The sequence below is a fragment of the Scleropages formosus genome, chromosome 8 (assembly GCF_900964775.1).
Source record: "Scleropages formosus chromosome 8, fSclFor1.1, whole genome shotgun sequence".
Lineage (NCBI taxonomy): Eukaryota > Metazoa > Chordata > Actinopteri > Osteoglossiformes > Osteoglossidae > Scleropages > Scleropages formosus.
The window spans coordinates 24,690,641-24,710,991 of NC_041813.1; the positions used below are offsets into that span (position 1 = coordinate 24,690,641).

Sequence of the window (20,351 nt, forward strand, 5' to 3'; positions counted from 1 at the left end):
AATGATTTGTACATCCATGAATTATGAATGAATTACGAGTTCTTCAAGTTTTGTAGTAGTTAGTATTGTTATCTGTGCATATACTTGCAAGTATATGAATTGATATAGTGAAATAAATGGGAAATTATTTAAACATGCAATTTTATTCTGCTTTACAATAGTTTAAGCTCACATAGATACAAAAGTTGCTAAGATGTATATACCAAATTTTGCTGAAAAGTTTGCACATTTTCTTAATTTAATGTGGCAATTTCTTTGACTGATTTAATAGTGCTTAGCATACATTTACTACATTTATTACAGTGACCTGAAATTAAAAGGATCAAACATTAGTTTACCTAGCAATTTAATTTTATAGTAAATTATTTTTCACTAGGGGGTGCGGTGGTGCAGTGGGTTGGACCACAGTCCTGCTGTCCGGTGGGTCTGGGGTTCGAGTCCCGCTTGGGGTACCTTGCGATGGACTGGCGTCCCGTCCTGGGTGTGTCCCCTCCCCCTCCAGCCTTACGCCCTGTGTTGCCGGGTAGGCTCCGGTTCCCCGTGACCCCATATGGGACAAGCGGTTCTGAAAGTGTGTGTGTGTGTGTGTGTGTGTGTGTGTGTGTGTGTGTGTATTTTTCACTAAAGATTTCTGGAAAGTTGAAATTGGTCAAATTTTCACAAATAGGCCTGTGACCGCAACCAGATGAGGGTTGAACTGAAACACACACACACACTTCCTGAAACGAATAATTTGCATAAACGGATAATTTTTTGACAGTTTGCTGCAGCTTGCAATAATTAAAAATGTTACTGTTGAGGGGAAAGAGTAGAGGTCATGTGCACAAAAAGAGGGGAAAAAAATCAGTCTAAGGACATGATGACTAGAGTGAGTAATGGTTCAGACGTTTTCAATTCATGCTAAGTACTTCGCAGCAGGAGGTGTGATTCGAACCTACTGCCTCCAGTGACTTCTGCGTACCAGTGCAGTGGTCTAAATGGTTGTAACGCTGATAAATTCACCAGAACAGTTCTCAGGGCAGTTAGAATCCAGTTCTCAGGGCAGAGAGCATGCTGAACTGCCTCCAGGAAAGTGTGTATTCATATGTTCATTCATTCAGTACTTGGAGAAGGACCGCTTATCACACCACATGCCATTCCGTCATTTCTTAGAAATCTCAGACAGGTATTGCCAGGTGCTCTGAGCAGTTTGTGTCTAGGAATCCTGCATTGGTATCCAGCGCTATGAAAAAGCCGTCAGACTGATAATGTTCACAAGGGAGCACAGAACCTCTTGCCTCCATACACACACATTATATAGCAGATTAAATTATTTCAAGTCAGTGTACAAGCAGTTTATTTTACCCCAGGTCCTGTTAAGATTGTTAATTTAAAGGTATTTGGTGACTACAACGTGATTGCATGCTGAGAAGTCCTGAAGCGGCTAAGAAAATAATTTGGTTTCTCTCCTGCTGTTGGGAGAGAACATCATAGATAAACTACCTTCAGCTCATACACCATCTGCTCTGTAAAAGAAAGGTGTCAGAACCGAGGCTGTTTTTTCTCCGGTCCAGTTTAAGGGTGAACATCTGGTTGAGTGAAGGAGTTATGGGTTGGATGTAAATTGCTTGGACATGTTTACTTTTTAAAGTCAGTGGTTATGAATGACCCTGGGGAGTGTTATCCTAAACGGAACTCTGGGTTATTAGATACGGTGTGACATTTACTGCACTGCTTCATTCTTTGTGTGGTGTGTTATATTTTCTAGTATTTTTCATATAATGTTTAAACTGTAAACAACTCCATTTCTTGTAAACTTGGATATTTATGTTCATATTCATTGGTTATAGTCTTCGTAGGTCAACTATCTAGTTGTATATTATTTTTTTTAATTCAAGGGAAACTATTACCTAGATTTCCTTCTGGACTGAAATACTTCAGAAGTGTTTGTTGGTTGTAACAATTCAGCAGGCTCAAACAGTTGTTGATAAATGGGAAATATATTAGGTTTTGTGTTGGGTGAAACTCTCTTCTGTGCTTTACATATATGACCTTCTCCTGTTGATTGGCTGCTTTCGAAAAAGTCCAGCTCAAACCAACATATGATACCATACATTTTGTGCTCTATACAATTAAGGCAGATTTCATTGGAATGTCTTTTCAGGCTTCACAGATACTGTGACTGCGGAGGAAAAAACTATATAGTTGAAATATTGACATTTTAGGTGACCAAGGCTAGGTTTTAAACAAAAATTTGGAATTTAAAAATTGAAATAAATTTAGAAAATAAAACGAAGGAGTCGCTCAGATGCTACTGTCTTATTTCAAGAAAGTATTAGGGAAGTTAGTTCCATCCCTGTTTCACTTCAGCAGATGTGACTGATAGTGGTGTTCTCCATGGAGCTGGAGAGATGTGTTGGTGCCCATTTCAGAACCCTGATTATTATACAAGTGCAGCAGTTGCTTGAAGTTAGGATAGCTTTGGGTACTGGTTACTTCTTGTTCTATTGGGAGCACTCAGAAGGTTTGTCATCTTCCATTAACTGAGTCATTTTTAATGGGATTTGGTTATTTTTAGTAATTCGTGAAAGTTTTGTATTATTTTGTATTTTGTAACGAAAGGTAATCATGTCTACGTTTTACAAGAATTCATTTTGCGAAAGGTTTTTCCGGAATACATCACGTGCTTTGTTCAAGTGCTATTATTCTGTATATGTATTGGCTTATTTGTGCTATGCTTGGTCACTTCAATGTCCGTGTGTTTTTAAACTGACGTTGGAATACTGTCATACTTTACGTTGGGGTCAAAAAAAAAAATAAAAATTAAATCTTGTTTTGGATGTTTCTACCGCAGATACTTGAATTAAGCAGTCTCTTCATTCCTTGAAAATGCATAATATAGTTCCCTTTACAAGCAAATGATGATTGATTTAAGTCCAAGGAAAAAGTTCGAGTCTGCGGCCATGCGAGAGTGAAGCAGCCTTTTTCGTGCTTATTCAGCTCAGGGTAATAATTAAAGTAGAATATTTATGGATTCCCTAGTTCTGAATATCAAATATGACTAAGGTGTCCGCTCACCGTTTCAACCAGGCAATCCACTAGATTTCAATCTATTTGAAAGCAGAGAGGAAATGAGGTCTGAAGTTTCGTAAACCATGAAAACTGTTTACTATGAAGACTGTTTATGTTATTACCTCTCTAGGGGGAATAAACTTCCATATGAATGAATACCTGCATTAACTATGGTTTTCTTTTAGTCTGGGCTACATAATTTGAATATTATTTATTATTGCATGCTTCCTGCTCTCAGCAATAATAAATTCAGTTGTGTTTAAAATGGGGGAAACATACAATTTCACTTCAGATGTCCCGCTAAGTATTGTAGAATATTTAATAACAAACCATTTCTAAGACTTTTCTAAACATTTCAAATACTTGCATGGCTTTATTAGTTTAGAATTGTAAACCAGTGCGAAGATCAGTATTTATAAAGTAACAGGGATAGGTTATTTGGAAAATATTTTTTTTACTCTAAAATGTATAGAATGACAGTGCATACAGTAGTGCATCTCAGCTTGCATCTAATTGATCTTAATGTCAACTTTGGTGTGTTCCGTATAAAAGCCACATGCATGTGTTATTGATAATATAGAGATCTCACCTTTGTAGTGGGAGAGGAGAAAGTCACAACCCTGGAGTGCTGTATTCATTGCAAAATGATATAATGCTTTTATGCGTCTCATTTTCTCCCTATTATGAAATCCTCATTTCACTTGATCACACAACATTAACTTTTACTTTAAAGTCCCTGGTTGATTAAATTAGTGATGGCTGCATGGAACAGCAGCTGATCCACTTTTCTACCTCACCACTGTGCTTTAGTGCTCCTGATTATGCTTTCTTGTTGTGAATGAATATTCATGCGCTTGTTGCCAACAGTAGCCCATTAGTTACGGTACTGGGAAATGATGTTGCAGTAAACATCTGCCAAATTGCAGAGCAGGTGATCGATAGTTTCTCACTGATCACCCCGTTCAAAGTATCGTTTTCATCTTTACATAAATAGTTCGTTCCTCTGTCTTTCACCAAATGACAATGCTTATTGTTAAGCATCAGTTATGAATGTCTGAATAAATGAAGGATCAGCTGATTATTTCCCATCTGTTTTGACTTATGCTTTTCGGCTGAATTATTTATGATGTAAAGCTATGTATAGTGATGTATCCCTTATACAGCTGGTTATTTTTTTTACTGAAACATACAGCAGGAGGTGGATTTCGAACCTGCAGCTTGTTAGTTTAAAATGTAAGGAAACCTTTTAATATGAGCAATTACATTTCTAGTTTATTCACCAACAAAAGACGTCTTTAAAGAATCACTGACATTTATAGATAACTATAAAGAGGGGAAAAAAAATTACTTCACCACCATTAAGGTATACATAATTAACAAATATGTAAGTACATCCTTATGTGAATGGAAGCCATTGTATCATGATCTAGTGTAATAATTAAACAATGATTGGGTCTTTGTCTTCACAAAATGTTTGGCTTGTAGAGTTTTGCAGTCCTTCTTATGAAGCTATGCACAGTAGGCCACTTTTTACCAGTGGGGCTCTAATATTATGTTAATATTAATATTATTGTATATTTGCATATTTAGCAAATGCTTGTCGCCAAAGCGACGTACAACATTATGGTCTGTACTATTATTTACCCATTTATACAGCTGGGTAATTTTCAGGGTGAGTACTTTGCTCAAGGGTACTACAGCAGGAGGTGGGATTCAAGGCTGCAACCTCTTACCACTATGTTACCTGCTGCCCCCTATTGTATTTGAATATTTGTTTTGCAGAGCAATGTAAGAGATTGACTATTTCTCTCCCATAGTCCAGTGTTTTTTTCAACTGATATAAAGCTGTAGCCTCCAGTGCACAGCTGCCGCAAGAGTACAATGCAATGGAATAAACAATGAAACATTTTCTCACAGATATAGTTTCCCGTTTCACATTTTTATATTCTTCATTCACATCTAAAAAATGTCAGTCATATTTCTTTGGTGTGCACAATGCCTGATGTGTTGTCACTTCTCAATACTTTTTGTCTCAGCCATTTGCAAATTTTTAAGAATATAGTGCATTATTTATTAAATAGAAATATATAAAGAAAAAGGACAGCAGTGCCTATCGCTGTGTCCTTTTTGTCTCGATCCAGGATTAGTATAAAATATGCCATAGCTATGCTGTGTACCTTTTTTTCTGTAATTATCATCTTGCTTGATATGTCTCCCCCCCCCAAATGAAATCCATTTTCTTGGTCCCAGTAGAAAAAAAACATACTCCCATGTGTTTTTTCTTTTTTTTTAAATAAATAAAGAATACACTGTAAGGGAACAGTTATTTCAATCTTTAATCTTTCAGTGAACAGTCCTTCCTTTATAAATTATACATTTTGCACCCTGTGTGGCTGGTGATATTGGGTTGCAGAAAGTCGCACATCTTCACATAGCGGGAGGATTAATATTGAGGTGACCATGGAGTTCCCCCCAACACTGACCCACCACCTTATTTTCCTTGTCCATTGCTTCTCCCTGAGTGTAATTCAATTTTACTTTTAAATTAGAGAGACAGGAATATGGAACAGTTCCAACTTTCGCTAGATTAAAAATGTGGTGGGAAATGTTTATATGATACTGAAAGTGTATATGTGTGTGAGAAAGATCCATCTTTGTCTTGCAAGAGCTGTGGCAGCTGAGCTTTGAAATGGTGGTTTATGGTTATTAGATGGACTTCTGAAAAAGCTTCATAACTTTAGAATCCATTTCCCCCTTGCATGACATTATCTGTAGCCAGTTCTCATAAATACGGCGCAAATAATGTTTGTTGGAAAGTAACAAGCCACCACCTGAGACTTTGTGAGGTGAGTTATTCAGAGTTTGGAAGAAGTAGAAACTAAACAGAAACTTAATAAAAGGAGAACAACATGAATTTAAGATAGCACCTCACATAAATATTTAATAACATTAACATGTATTAGCTCATTTATAAATAATTCATTTATTGTGTTTCATAAATATCACATTTGCAAATGCCTCATGACAAGTGCTTGAATTTACTAGTATTCAGAAAGCTTCCCCTGCTTTCTTCATTATTCAGAGTAGGATTAAATGGTCGGCAAAATGATAAAATAAAATTTAAAAATGCACAATTGAGCTTTTAAAAGTGAATCATAGCAATCAGTCTCATCATAAGAGGAAACCGTTCAAATGTTGTCGTATAACAGATGGGTCAGTTGTTTTTCTTGGACCTTTCATCACCAGCAAGGAACGAGGTAAAGCTACGGACAAGTCGGCAAGGCTTTACCCACTCAGAGGCTGTTGTGAATCTTTAAACCCATTCCAATAACAGTTAAAGAATGGAAATCAATCTTTGGGTTTTAAGGATTTATTCTTTTCTCCCTCTCTTTATCACAGAAAACAAGCTTTCTCTCAGAGGCCTTTTTTCCTGACAATTCATCAGTATTGGAGACCTTGGATCCCTCCTTCAGCTTGCATGAGACAGTTGCCAAGGTAAAAATAATTGCTTCCATCACACCCCAAATCACAGATTATTTAACAGCGACTCAGCCAGAATCCATCAATTGAGTAATTTATAACTCATTAAGGTCTATGACATAATTGGAACTGACAGTAAGCATGTCAGATCCTTATTAATTTAATGTATGCATTCTCCCCCCCCCCCCCTTACTGATGAGGTAAAATCCTTGTCTGATTGTCTAAGTGTAGTAAAAACAGCCAGTTCTAATTTTTCCTCATGGAACCAGTGCTATTCACTGTCATGCAAATACTGCTAGGTTTAAAATGAATTGCTGTTAGAAAATTCACTGATGCTTCGATAGTTGCATTCATCATTGTATCTGTGCGTTTATTTTTAGACCGGTGTGTCACATTGATGCACACTTTGCGCATGCTTCAGTAGTGCAGCACGTTGTCAGTGGCCTCCCCTTTTGCTCCTTTATTGCTTAATCTGAACTGGTACAGAAACAATAAGGTAGTGTCAGCAGCTGTAATTAACCAAGAGATGGATAGATAGATAAAAGCATTTTGAGAACTTAGAAACCCTGGTAGTTAATTTGTTTGTTTGAATGAACACATTTGCATAAAGCTCAGCTAGTTCTCTGCAGCAAGAAACAAACTTGAAACCCTTAGGCCAGATCTTCACAGCTCCTACATGCCCACCTAGTCACTTTCTTCCCAGGCTTTTTTCTAGCCTGTCCCCTGCAGGCAACACTGCTGGCTCTGTTATCCTTCTTCCTCTCATCAGGGAGTTCAGTGCCAGCTGTGTTACACTCATATAGGGCAATATTCTGATGTACAGTCAAAGGGAATTGCATAGTACCAGCATACTCATCCCCATGCAGGCAAGACAATATCCATTAGCTTTTGTTCCTCCATAAAGCCATATGCTGCTGTGTACATAGTGAACACAGGGCAACACAGTAAGGTTTGGGATGAAGGGTCTGTCTGACTGTCTGTCTATCTATTTGTCTGTCACTGATTCATGTATGTATTTATTTATTTCTCTGGTTGATGGCAAGCCTTTAATGATGTGAAATCCAAACTGTGTTCACGGCTTCCCGATATTCTTTAAGCCTTTTGCCCACTGTACCAGACCCTGTATCCATTCATCTTCTCCCCTGTAGAGAAAGTGAATTTCTCTCAAAGGCAGCGGGGGAGGACACTGACAGCCTTCTCTTGTGAATTCTCTCTGAATGTTAAGTCCCCAGCTGCTTGTTGGTGAGAGAGCCATCAGGCTTGAAGGAAACTTGGTCACCAGCACCCCTCAAACAGCAGTACCCCAAAGCCACCTGTCAGGGGGGTGGCCCGTGTGTATGTATGCTGTTGGTAGCACTGACATGCCACTTTATTAAAAAGTAGCAGTCCCGCCTTCCATCTCTCCCCATCACTGATTGCTTGGCTAAAGGCTCAGGCTTGACAGCTCATTTTTCACACTATCTGCTTTTAGTCTTAGAAAGGCAAGACTTGTAGCTGAGACAAAAGTGTGGGGTGTGGGGACTTATATTAAGCCCCCAAAGACATGTGTTTGAGGTGAACTGATGATTCTCAAATCTCTTTTTCTGTGTGTGTAAGTGAATGAGTGCATGAGATTGCCCTGTGATGGACTGGCATTCTGGGGTAGGTTCCAGACCACCATGGTTCTACATCAAACAAGCATTTGCTAATAATGGATGGGTGGATAGATAAAAAATATGCAATGAGATATTTCAAGTAAAATGGGATCTGGGGGAAAAAAAAGGCAATGCAACTTGATATTTAAATATAGTTGTGACAACACAATGAGTGAAATTTCATTAAAAGTTCCTCCAAATATTATACAATGTGATACTATTTATGAAATATTATGTTAACATTTGTTGGAACAGACAGATGTTATTCAGACCACGCAGTACAAAAGGTAAATGCCAGCAGGAGGTACAATCTGAGCAGGTAGCATCTAGGTTAGACCCACTGCCTCTGGAGTTGAAGGTCCCACAGTTGAATCTCACTTCCTGCTATAGTACCCTTGACCAGTTGCTCTAGTAAAAATGTTCAGGTGTATAACCTGGTAAATTATTCTAAAGAGCTTATCGTTGTAAGTGGGGAGCACAGTGGTGCAGCAGGTTTGGCTTGTGCCTGCTCTCTGGCAGGTCCGGGGTTCGTGTCCTGCTTGGGGTGCCTTGCGACGGCTTGGCATCCCATCCTAGGTGTGTCCCCTCCCCCTCCAGCCTTACACCCTGTGTTGCCAGGTTAGGCTCCGGCTCGCCGCAACCCTGCTTGGGACCGGCGACTTGAGACTGTGTGTGTGTATCATCATAGTAAGTCACTTTGGAGAAAAGTGTCAGTCAAATCAATGTAAATCAAAGGCTGAGCCACTTGTGCATATCATCAGTGGAAGTCTGAGTGCTATTGTTCCCCAGAATTTAATCATTTCAATGATCAGAACTGAAATGTGAGAATTTGTTAAAAGAATCTTCAACTGAATAACAACATTTAATATAATCATATATAGCAGCATATATCATATAGTAGCATATTTAGAGAAAAATGAATTTGGTTGCACTTTCAGGACCGCAGAATAATAGCCGTATTGAATAACAAAAACAAAATTCTCTTTCACACAGCTTTCTGTCCTGTTTCAAAGTCAAATAAATGTGAAAAAACACACACAACTTGCACACACAACAGGTATCCGATTAGATTCTGAGACACCTGAATGAGGTAACTCCTCCTCTCCAGGAACCCCTGGAAATGCACCAAACAGGACACACTGCTATTCAGTTGAGACAGTTCAGATACAGAAAAAATAAAATAATCCTCATGCCAAACTGTAAAACATAAAAAAGTTGTCTGCCTTTGTCTGCAGAATGTATGGACCCAACAATGGTACAAAGTCCATGAAATAGGCTATAACAGGCATTGCGCTTTTGGAATTTCACCAAGTTTAGTCTTCATTGACATGGGTGCTGACAGAATCTAAAAATAATTAATTTGTATGCATCTTTTTTTTCAGAGGTTTATGAAGTGTGCTGTATTACTATTGAAATTCACTGTTCTTGACTTTTTTTTTTTTCTTTTTTCCCCTTCTTCTTCTAATAAATAATACAGACTCTGGATAATGGCATACAGCACACTTGTAATCCCCACCAAACTTTATGAAGTAATATTACTATCCACATCTAAAATTTCAGCAAAGCAATAAAATCATTTTATGACCTACTTCTGTTCTGGTGACACTCCTCACCCCAACAGAATGAGATAAATAAATTTTTCCAAATAATACAGTCATAATTTCTGATTTTTTTTCACAATATTGCCATTAAACATGGTGCATTTAAATATGTATACTGTTCAACATAGTGGTCCTACCTACTGCTTCTTTATACACTGTTCAACAGTATTGACAAGAACTTGTTTGCTGTGAAAACATAAAATATGGATATTCAAATGGCACACACAACCATTGTTATGTTCTGTTGTAGAAGAATGTTTAAATCTCTACCTTCAAGAGACCTAGCAACTTTAGACAGTGAGTTTTGGGAGAGAGCTTCTTCATCTTTGGAACACAACCAAATTTTGTCTGCAGAGTGAGACTATCAATTTTGAGACGGATATCCTAACATATGACATACAACTCAGAGTGAAGAGAAGTGCATTTCACAAGACCCAAATAGCTTTAAATAAAGACACACAAATGCCAAAGCGCAGAGTGTTTATCTGGTACCAGTGTTTTTCCTGGTGCACATCACACCACCAGCTACATATAGAATTGAGCCTTGTAGGGAATACAAAGGTGATTGTGACAAGTTTGTGAATCACATAGGAGATCATGAGAGAAGTCGGTCCAAAAGAGATGTATTCTGAAGCTATTGTTGAATGTTGAAAAGGCTTCAGCAGCTCTGAGGAAGAGAAGTCATTGTGCCACACTGGGGACAAAATAGAGAATGTTCAGGCTTCAAGTTTTAGAAGACTTGTGACTGGGATTACCAAGCAGCCAGAGGTCATGATGGGCTGCAGGGAGTGATGAGGTCCTGTAGGCCATGAGCAGATTGTTGAACTTGATACAGGCAGCTACAGAGACATGAGGGGAGATACACAGAATGCTTTGGCAGGTGAAACAGAGCTCTTGCAGCAGCATTCTGTATCACCTGGAGAGGTTTGATGGAGCCGGCTGGAAGGCCAGGGAGGAGGAGCTGCAGGAGTCCAAGCAGGACTACTTACAGAGAGTTTGTATAGTTTAACAGTGTTTCGGACTGGAGGACAAACCTACTCGGAAATGACGGATTTCAAGTCTTGGAGACGTTAAGTTGTAGATGGAGACATAAAGCTGTCTATTTTAACACCATATAATTGCACTTTCACCCCTCATCTACATTAATTAACGCAGGATGTTTTCTAGTATAAAACCGCTTGAAAAATGTGTCAGACTAAATTTGCAAATTTTAAAATGGGTGTGATCACACTCTAAATAAAGTGCTAATTGCAGTTGGAATGTTACAGCCCTTAGCCGTCACCAGTACTTCATAAGGAAGAATGCAGGCAAATACAATTAGAAATGACGATTAATATTCTGCAAAAATGTGACGGTAACATTCCTTCACATGTCGGGGTTGAGGAGCACCAACTGATGGGGTCATGCTGTTAGAACGTCTGTATATTTTTATATCTGAATGTGTGTATAATTTATTTTCTATTTCCTTAAAACTATTCCAGAGTGAGGGTGCTTGGGTTTAGGTTTCATAAATATTTCCCTGGAAATTAAAAAAATCTATAAAAATCCCCTCTGTTCCCTGTTCCCAGTTTACTTCATGTTGAAACCCCTCAGGACCCTGGAATTTTTTCTGCCTTGTTACAAGAACACCAGGGGATTTCTCTCTTTGTCCTGGTCTCTCACACTCATTTTTCAACAACAGTTTTGGCCACAGCTGCTACAGGATAGTATTTCTCCCATGGTATCTATGTATTTTTATTTATTTATTGAGAATGAGCTGCCGTGAAGGGGCTCGTACAGTTCACACTTTCTATACATGTTCACATGATACTGCATACAAGCCCACAGACATTGCAGACTACAAGGTCCAGCTCTTCCGCAACATGACACACACTCATCTCGTGCCATAAATCGATAAGTGAGGCTGGTGCTGGTGCTGGAAAAACTGGACAAAAGGTTTTCAGTATCACTGTTTGATATCAGCTTATGTCCTTTGGTTAGCATATTATGTCAGTGAAATTGTTTTTTTTTTTTTTTTTTTTTTTTGATTTGGAATGAAGGTAATTTCATTTTCTTTCAAGATGTGTTAACATAGGAATCATTCAGTCTAAGTAGAAAGATGTCAGTCACTGGCAAATATAACTATTAAAAAAAGATATCTGTTTTTCTTACATATGAGTCTTTACAGTAGAATGGATAGAAGTAACATGTTAGATGTGATCAGTATGAAAGTGGGATACACACAGGCTTCTGTAGATATGCATTTAGCTCAAGAAAGGGTCAAATTAAGAGGTGGGTCATTTTAGGACATAACTGCCAACCTGAAAGTTTTTGCGGAGGTGGAATTTGTGAGATTCACAGTTAAATGTATGTAGTGTATAGTGTATTCACACATCGATTGCCTTAATTCTTTATTATTGTTTTTATTGATATTGTCACTTAACTGCCATGAACTTCTGTCATGTCGTAAGGTAAGCTATAATATAATACATAATAAAACTTTTTATGGCAGGACATCAATTTAGGCACCTTAATGTGATGTTAGCCAAAAAATTTTATTTTTACATTTTCCTTCTCTTAACTTGAAGTAATTAAAGCAAAATATAATAAAGTTTGAGGATCTGCTCTACTGGTTGCGCCGGTAACAGCAGACAGGTACATTGATCTAGTGGTCCGGCACGTGTAAAGAACCCATTAACCTCTGTGTCATGAAGTGAGCCCGGAAAGGGAACGATAAGAGAAGAGGAGATGCTGAACAGGGGGACGGAGGGCCGGGTTGTCACTGGTAGGGTGACGGGTTTAAATGAAGCCACTGCGGACGGAGAGCCTTGCTGTCAGGTAGCAGTGCAGAGGTAAACCGGGATGGATGTCAGCAGAAAGAAGGGCTGTCAGGGGAAACTTAAGGTGGACTTTTACAATGTGCTAGAAAGAGATAAATACAGAGTCTGAGTGAAATGGCTATATTGTGTTTAGACAGACTAAATGAGTGGCGTGGGAAGAGGAAGCAGTGGCTGAAACATAATGGAAGCAGGAGGGATGGGGCTTGTCCTGTCCAAGGGGTTACAATGGAAACATCTCAATCATCACCTTCACATTTCAAGTGATGGATCTTTTTCCATTTTTCTTTAGGATTGCTGTGGCCTGGAAACTCCTTTTTAAATTTTCATTAAAAAAATAAAATGCATCAATATATAACCATGGGGAGGGAGGGAGGGAGGGATGGATGGATGGATGGATGGATGGATAACTAATAAACTAAAAGGGAGGAAAGACAGTATTGCATAAAATGTGAACGCGTACACCTTCACTACCGTGCTGTATATGGTAAAATACAAGCTTTAGGCTCTGCAAATCTATTGTATACTGTATATTTATAAAGTGTCTCAAAGTACATGGAGGGGATACCTCTTCCTCTGTACATGTGGAGAGGACAGTGAATACTGTAAAGATGATGTAACCAGATCAGACATACTACCAGCGTGATTTCTGACCTCCAGGCAGCCACAGTCAGCATGACAATAAAGCATGTGTTTTGTGCACAGTTTGACACAGATTTGCCTGAGTGTCTGAACAGGGGTAACTGGAGAGGATCAGGACAGCCTGTACCCAGAAACGTTTGTCATGTACAGGAATCAACAGCAAAATTACTTATAAAGAGGCTTCAGAAAAATGCATTAATGAATTCCAAACAATATTGAAAAAATCACTTTCTGTCTTCTCTTAAAGTTGTTGTGGACTTCCATGCAAGTATAACACAAGAAATAAAAGTAATACGTTTAACTGAATTACATAAGAAATGGTTATAATAAGAAGAGTAAAAACACCTGAATTTATCCAGAATCCCAGGTATATCCTTGGGTTTTTCAGGCTTGTAGGTAGAAACCATATAAAGTCTCTCCCAAGCAAAGTGCAGGTGCAGTAAGTAATATGTGTACAAGCAGTGGCTGCAAATATGAAGGTTTCTGGTTCAAGTCCCAAGGGATGGACTTGTTTTATTATCCTTCAGCATGGTACTGCTCTATATTTGAGTGAAATGGTGAGCTGCATTGGTTAAAAGGTCCAGCTATACAATGCGCTATCAATTGCGTTGCTGTGTTGTTGCAAGAAGGGTTACAATCTGTTTCTCTTCATAATATAGTGTGAAATGTCTTATGTTTCAATGGATTTCTTTTTGCTTGCAACCATGGTGCACATTTTTAGTAAACAGGACCAAAGTATGTTTTATATTTTGTACATTTCTTGCTAAAAAATTATTTGTAAATATTCATGTTTAAACATACATTTTTACATAATGCATATTTTCTGATTTAAGTATTCATACTTTACAGAATGTAGTACTTGTTTATGCCTTTTACTAATTTTCACACTGCATATTTCAGGAGATCTAAGTATGTAATTTTCACTTAAAAAAAAAAAAGAACATTGCCTTTTGCCCCATCATTAACTTAAAAGACTGTTTCCCTGGAGTTTGAAAATGTCCTTGATCCAACATGATACCACAGTGAAATTGCTTAACCTTCTATTTAAAGAGAAGGAGATCATGCAGAAAGATGCATAAGAAACTACATCTCAGGGTCGACACTGTGGATGCATTTCACTCCTGCAGGTTTGTGCTTTAAAGCAAGGTATCGTATAAAGGCAAACCAGCATGGAATAAAGCAAGTGAACATCTGGCTGGTCCGAAAAGACTTCAGAATGCACACATGCTCATTTGAGAGTTCTGTTTTCCGATTCATGCCACATAAATAATGCCAGAGTTTATTGCGCTCTAATATATAACATGACGAGATGTCAGGAAGTAATTCTGCCTGACACTCTGGGGTTTACTCTAAATTCTGATGACAGTCTTCACACTTGCTCCACTGTCACCTGGGCAACACAAGTGGCGTCTTTGTGTATGAAATCTGACACCAGTCTATTGATGTGCATTGTAATAGAAGAGCGTAATTTGTCAGAAGATTTGAGCCTGTCCAGCTATATATCTCACTGGCTCACAGCACAGCTCACATTTACAGCTCATCCATCACTGATTATGAAACAACTGTTGAAGTGAAGTGAACAAATTAAGGGATGGAGGTATTTGAAATGGGGGTGTGAGGGTACGGCAGGTTTGGCTGGTGCCTGCTGTGTGGCGGGTCTGGGGTTCGAGCCCTACTCGGGGTGCCTCGTGATGGTCTGGCGTCCCGTCCTGGATGTGTCCCCTCCTGGGTGTGTCCCCTCCTCCTGCGGCCTGGCGCCCTCCGTTGCCAGATTAGGCTCCGGCCCGCCGCGACCCCGCTTAAGACAAGCAATTGTTGACATTGGTGGGCTGGTACTTGAAATCCTAATGGGTGTTTTGTTTTCTGAACTATCACTAATAATAAGAAAAACAAACTATACATTGTACAAAGTACAAACTATAGCTGTTTATGAATTTTCCCATTTCACACACTCTCTGAAACCACTTGTCCCAAGCAGGGCTGCAGCAAACCGGAGCCTAACCCGGCAGGACGGGACGCCAGTCCGTCACCAGGCACCCCGATCAGGACTCGAATCCCAGACCCGCCAAAGAGGAGGCCCCAGCCAAATTCGCTTCGCCACCGCGCCCCCACATTTTCCCACTTCATCTCGCTTTAAATTAAATTCACCGTTGTACAGAAATTAAAAATGCGATTAAAAGAAGTATATTTAAGAACATGACAGGAAGTGGTGACTACCTCCAAGCTTTCGGTTCCTTCTCTGTAAGGAGGACCTTGTTTGTATAACAATGGCACCTATACAGTTCACTTGGCAGAGCACTTAGTCAAAAGGAACCCTGTCAAAACTTGATTGGCTCATCCATCACAATTGCTCACAAGGCCGTTCGCAGCGTTTGGGGATGCTCCTGAAATTCGGAAAAATCAAAGGCAAGGCAATCAGGCGTGGGTGATTGGCAGCCGGCGGAGAAGTGCCATTTCATTGTGTTTTTAGGAAATTACATATGAGGTCCAGGCCGCACAGCTCCTTGGGGACCTGTCAGTAATGTTTATTAAGCAGGTTTGTCATTCAGTTCCCGTACTCGTATGATGTTTCCTCGCAGCAAACCACAGGAGTACAGTAATGGTGTGTCCAAGATTCAGTGCCTGTCACAGCAGCACCTTCATTTCCATCGCTGTCAGTGGTTCTGGGAAAGACTTCTATTCATCCATATCCGTACGTGTATAGAAATACATAGACGGTGTATAATTCGGACTCCGAATTGTATATGAAAGGTAATAACGGAACATATTTTGAGAGTTATTATGGAAGATATTTCCAGTTTCTTGGCTAAATATTCATGTGGGTCATAGTTTGAAAGAGCACCGGGTCTGACGCACGCTTGCTGTATTTGTCATCTTTAACACTAATGTTCTCTTTATAGGTATAATCATATGTGACATTTTTTTCTGTGTCTTGTAAGTTTGTGTGGTATCAAAGCTACACTTTAATAATACATATATAGCCTTAACAACATGGACTTTATAGTTTCTGCCAGATGCAATAGCATCCTTGAAAGACAAAGAAAAAAAACTGTCTAAAACGTCTTTGTCTCCAAACAATTCCGCGTATAAGTGAAAGCGATAATTATTCTTATTTTTGTGTTTAATAGCTGGATGTTACGTGTGTATGTGAAAATGATTTATTTAGTGGTGCTCTTTAGATATTTTTCCCTGCCTTTTCATTACTTGATGGAATAACCTTGCATTGTCATTCTTTATGAGTTCTTTTTTGAGCAATTACACTGGAAATAATACAGCCATCAACTGCACTGCGACAAGCGTGTTCCAACCAATAATTAGTCGTTTTTATCAGAGAAGAGTATATTGATGGACTTTAATTTCTCACCGTTGGATTTTCACTTTCTGTACCCCGGTTGAGCTATTGTAAACTAATAATTAGAGGCATGAAAGTTTGCAATTTAATTGTTCAGGGTGTCAGTATAATGGGCTGTTAGTGAACATGTCAGTGGAGAGAAGAAAAACATGAAGGAGCAGGGCTTTCTTTTCATGAAAAACCAACAAGTATCACTATGGTGCCCCATGCAGACTTACCAAGAAATAACAGCCATACCACATTTTTAATGCCTTTGAGTGTTAGGACCACTTTGTTCAGTGTGTGACAAAGGACATCTCTGTCTGTAAACTTTGGTCAAGACGTAAGCTTTCTGAAACATGATTGTGTCACCGGCAGTGTTTCTTTCTTATTGTTTGTTTTTACCTTCTGACATGTACTGCCATCTGGTATCTTAATGAGCAGAGCAGAAGGCTTTAGGACACGGATTCCATCTCTCGCCATATTGCACCCATAAAAATGTAAGACGGCAGTCATCAAAGCGTTAATTAAAGCCCCCCCCCCCACTATATTGTTTTTCATGTTTCAGTAGTTTAGTCATGTCCATAAGGGTGTTTCAAAGGAAATGTGAATGTTTCGACAAAGCAGGGTTTTTTTTTTTTTTTTTGGGAACGTGTTTAATAACAGTATCACTGAGGCCTCATGGAGTCAGGTTCTGGCTATGGATCACACCTTTTCTAATATCGTATGCAAGTAGAAAAAGAACATTTATAAAACTGACATTCATTTCATGTTGCTGCTGTGATATCAGTAAACTATAACATTGCCAAAATAACTTGCCAAGAATTATCTGAATGGCTGGTATTGTGCAGGATGACATAATACCAGTCACTTTGTTGTCTTTATACTCAATTCTAGTCATCTCTTTGTTTGACTGTTTTGACTAACTAGTGCACTACTCTATTCTGAATGTTGTTACATACATGTAGAGAGTATTTGCTTTGGTAAAGTAGCAGTCAGTTGTTTGGAGCATAAAGTAATTTGTGTGTGTGTGTGTGTGTGTGTGTGTGTGTGTGTGTGTGTGTGTGTGTAATTACATTTTCATTATCTGATATTTATTTGATAATTAAATTAGTAAAATATGAAATATTTAATGTTTTCATATTGTAACAGATGCAAACCTGGTAGTCCAGTTATACAGAGCGACTACATTTACTTTTAACTGGTGATTTTATCCAAAGCAACTTAGTAATTTACCAATTCATACGGCAGAGTAATTCATGCTGTCTTTACTCAGGCTACGTATCTTGCTCAAGGGTAGCAAGGCAGGAGTAGGATTTCAAACCTGGTTTCTTTAAGTGAAAACCAGCAGGTTTAACCATTACACCACCTACTGGCCAGGTTAATCAGCACTATTGAAGTAAAACAGCAGTTGTAATCCACATAACCGGAATATTATTTGTCTAGAGCAGTGGTTTCAAGAGGTACATTTTTACTTTGAGGAAAGAGTATTACAGTTATGTAAGTGCAGACATGGGACAGAAAAAGACCCTTAAAGTGCAGCTGGATGTGTGGGCTGTTTTAAAGTGCTTAACAGATGAGTCGTGTGTGTGTGGTGGAGAGCTGGGAGAAGAACAGCTGGGACTGATGTTCTACTCTCATAGAATTGTTTACATGAAGAATTTCAGAGGACAACTATTTTCATTTCTTTGTTTTCTTTTACTAATACATTTAATTTTTATCAGTTTTTTCCTGTTTTATTTTTTGTTAATTTCACCACTTAGCTTCTCAAAAATGGACTTATATAGAATTTTTCTATTTTCCCCCAAGGTAAATTCAAGACGTTGCGGTCAGTCTTCCACTATCATCCGTGCTTACTGTCGATAAAAACTGCTCTAGAATAATGAAATAGGAGTTTCTTGTTCTGTGCTGAAAACAGTCACTTCTCATTTTCTTCAGTAAGGAGATGTATCCTAACCAGTAACAGGTGCAACGCTCTTCCTTCAGGCGTCACCTTCCATTTCACTTCTTCTCAATGCTTACATTTTACGCTAAACATCTTGACAATGGGCTCATTCACGTAGAGCTTCCCATATAGTATCTATCAGCATTGTGTGTTTCTTCAGAGAAAGGCAGTTTGTGCTTGTAGTCACAACCTTTTAGTATTTCCTTGCGAACCTAGGCTTAAATAACATGACCAGCAGACTGGTTTATCTGTTCATTTGTCATATTGTATATGTATAAAGGTACCCATCCATAATATAAAGACTCCTAAATGAACAGAGTACTACAGTTACACAATTTATATGTTTGCGATCTAGGGGTAGCAGGTGGTTAAAGCCACTGCCTTCAGCTTGAAGGACCCAGGTTTTAATGCCACCTCCTGCTCTAGTTCCCTTGGGCAAGATATAAACTATGAATTAATAATGTGGAAATTACACAGCTATACAAATGGGTAAATCACTTTGGGGAAACGTGTCATATAAATTTGAAATAAATTCCCGAGATAGAAAGAAAAACTAAGCAATGTGCGACAGAGAGACTTGCCTAGTAGTGGTTTGCTGCAACAGAGAGACTTGCCTAGTAGTGGTTTGCTGGATCTGTAAAAGAAAGCCACAAGTCTGTACGTCTTTTCAGACAAAAGCGTCAGCTAAATGAGCAAATGTAAATACATGCACTCTGTTTGATGAATGGGATCCCCCTTTTTTATAGTGATTTACAACACTAACAGCACTGGGTCACGGAAACGTAAACAGTACTCAGAGAAATTGTCAATGTATACACATAAATACAACGAAGATGATGGCTCACAGGTCAAATGTTAATTTGTGTAGTGGAAGGAATGTAAATACTTGGGATACCCATATACTGTATCAGTAGAGTCAAGTATAGTTCAGGTACAGAGTACAACAAAATGCATTTCCTTACCAAGTATATATGAATAATAAGCCTGCATAGCATATGTTAAAACAAATTGATTAACTGATCATTGATTAACAAAAAACACGGATGGATGGATAGGTACATAGATAAATGCATAAATCCATAGACAGACGGATATCAGTGCTAACAGAGGAGGCCATATACTGGAAAGGGAACACCAACTTAGAGCACTTAGCTTGTCTTCTCCAAGGAGAGCCTCTGCTGTCAAAGAGCGCCAGAGGACTCCACTCCAGCTCCTCCAGGCTTCAGACAAATTTATTCCCAGCAAACTCGAGGCACTTTAGGGTGTCCGGAAAAAGGACAGCAACTGTTGAAAACCCACGGTGCACGCAGTCTGATAGTACCTCAGGAAACCTCAATCCATCACATCTGAAATTGTAGAGGGAAATTAAAGCATGTTTTAGAGGACAAGAAAAATGTACAGTATATAGTGAAAATATACTTAATTAAAATTAAAAACATTTGCTGCATAAAAAAGGACACACATAATCGAGTTCTCAGCTTCCCATTTCACTCTGGGCAGCGGATCCTGGCTCTGCTCCTGAACCACACTTCTCCTTTCACTCTAGCTTCACTAGCCCTCCTCTGCAGATGGCGATGTCTCCTCCTTGAGGGGCTTCTTAAGGGACAGGGTATCAGTTTCATCCAGATGGCCTATAAGCCCATGTTCGTCCAGCTCTTCCTCGTCTCCCTGGGTGACTGGTGGCCTGCAGGTTCCAAATCGGGCCCTGCGACTGATCCTGACCGTACCAGTTTCTCCACCACCAGTTCACTTTGTCTTTTTGCACTGTTAAAGCTCTGAGCTACACTGATTGCAGTGGCTCTCATTATGACAGCTCTTGTCACGTTCTGTCTGTTACCCTGACCTCCATCG

General features: G+C 39.0%; 1 protein-coding gene across 1 annotated transcript in view; it reads left to right on the forward strand.

Moving 5' to 3' along the window:
- The window catches only part of naaladl2 (N-acetylated alpha-linked acidic dipeptidase like 2), a 188,751-nt gene that overhangs the window by 157,218 nt on the left and 11,182 nt on the right, over window positions 1-20,351 (forward strand). The window contains exon 12 of the mRNA XM_018757073.2: window positions 6,451-6,546. Coding sequence (XP_018612589.2) covers window positions 6,451-6,546 — 96 coding nt within the window. The remainder of the gene's footprint in view (window positions 1-6,450; window positions 6,547-20,351) is intronic.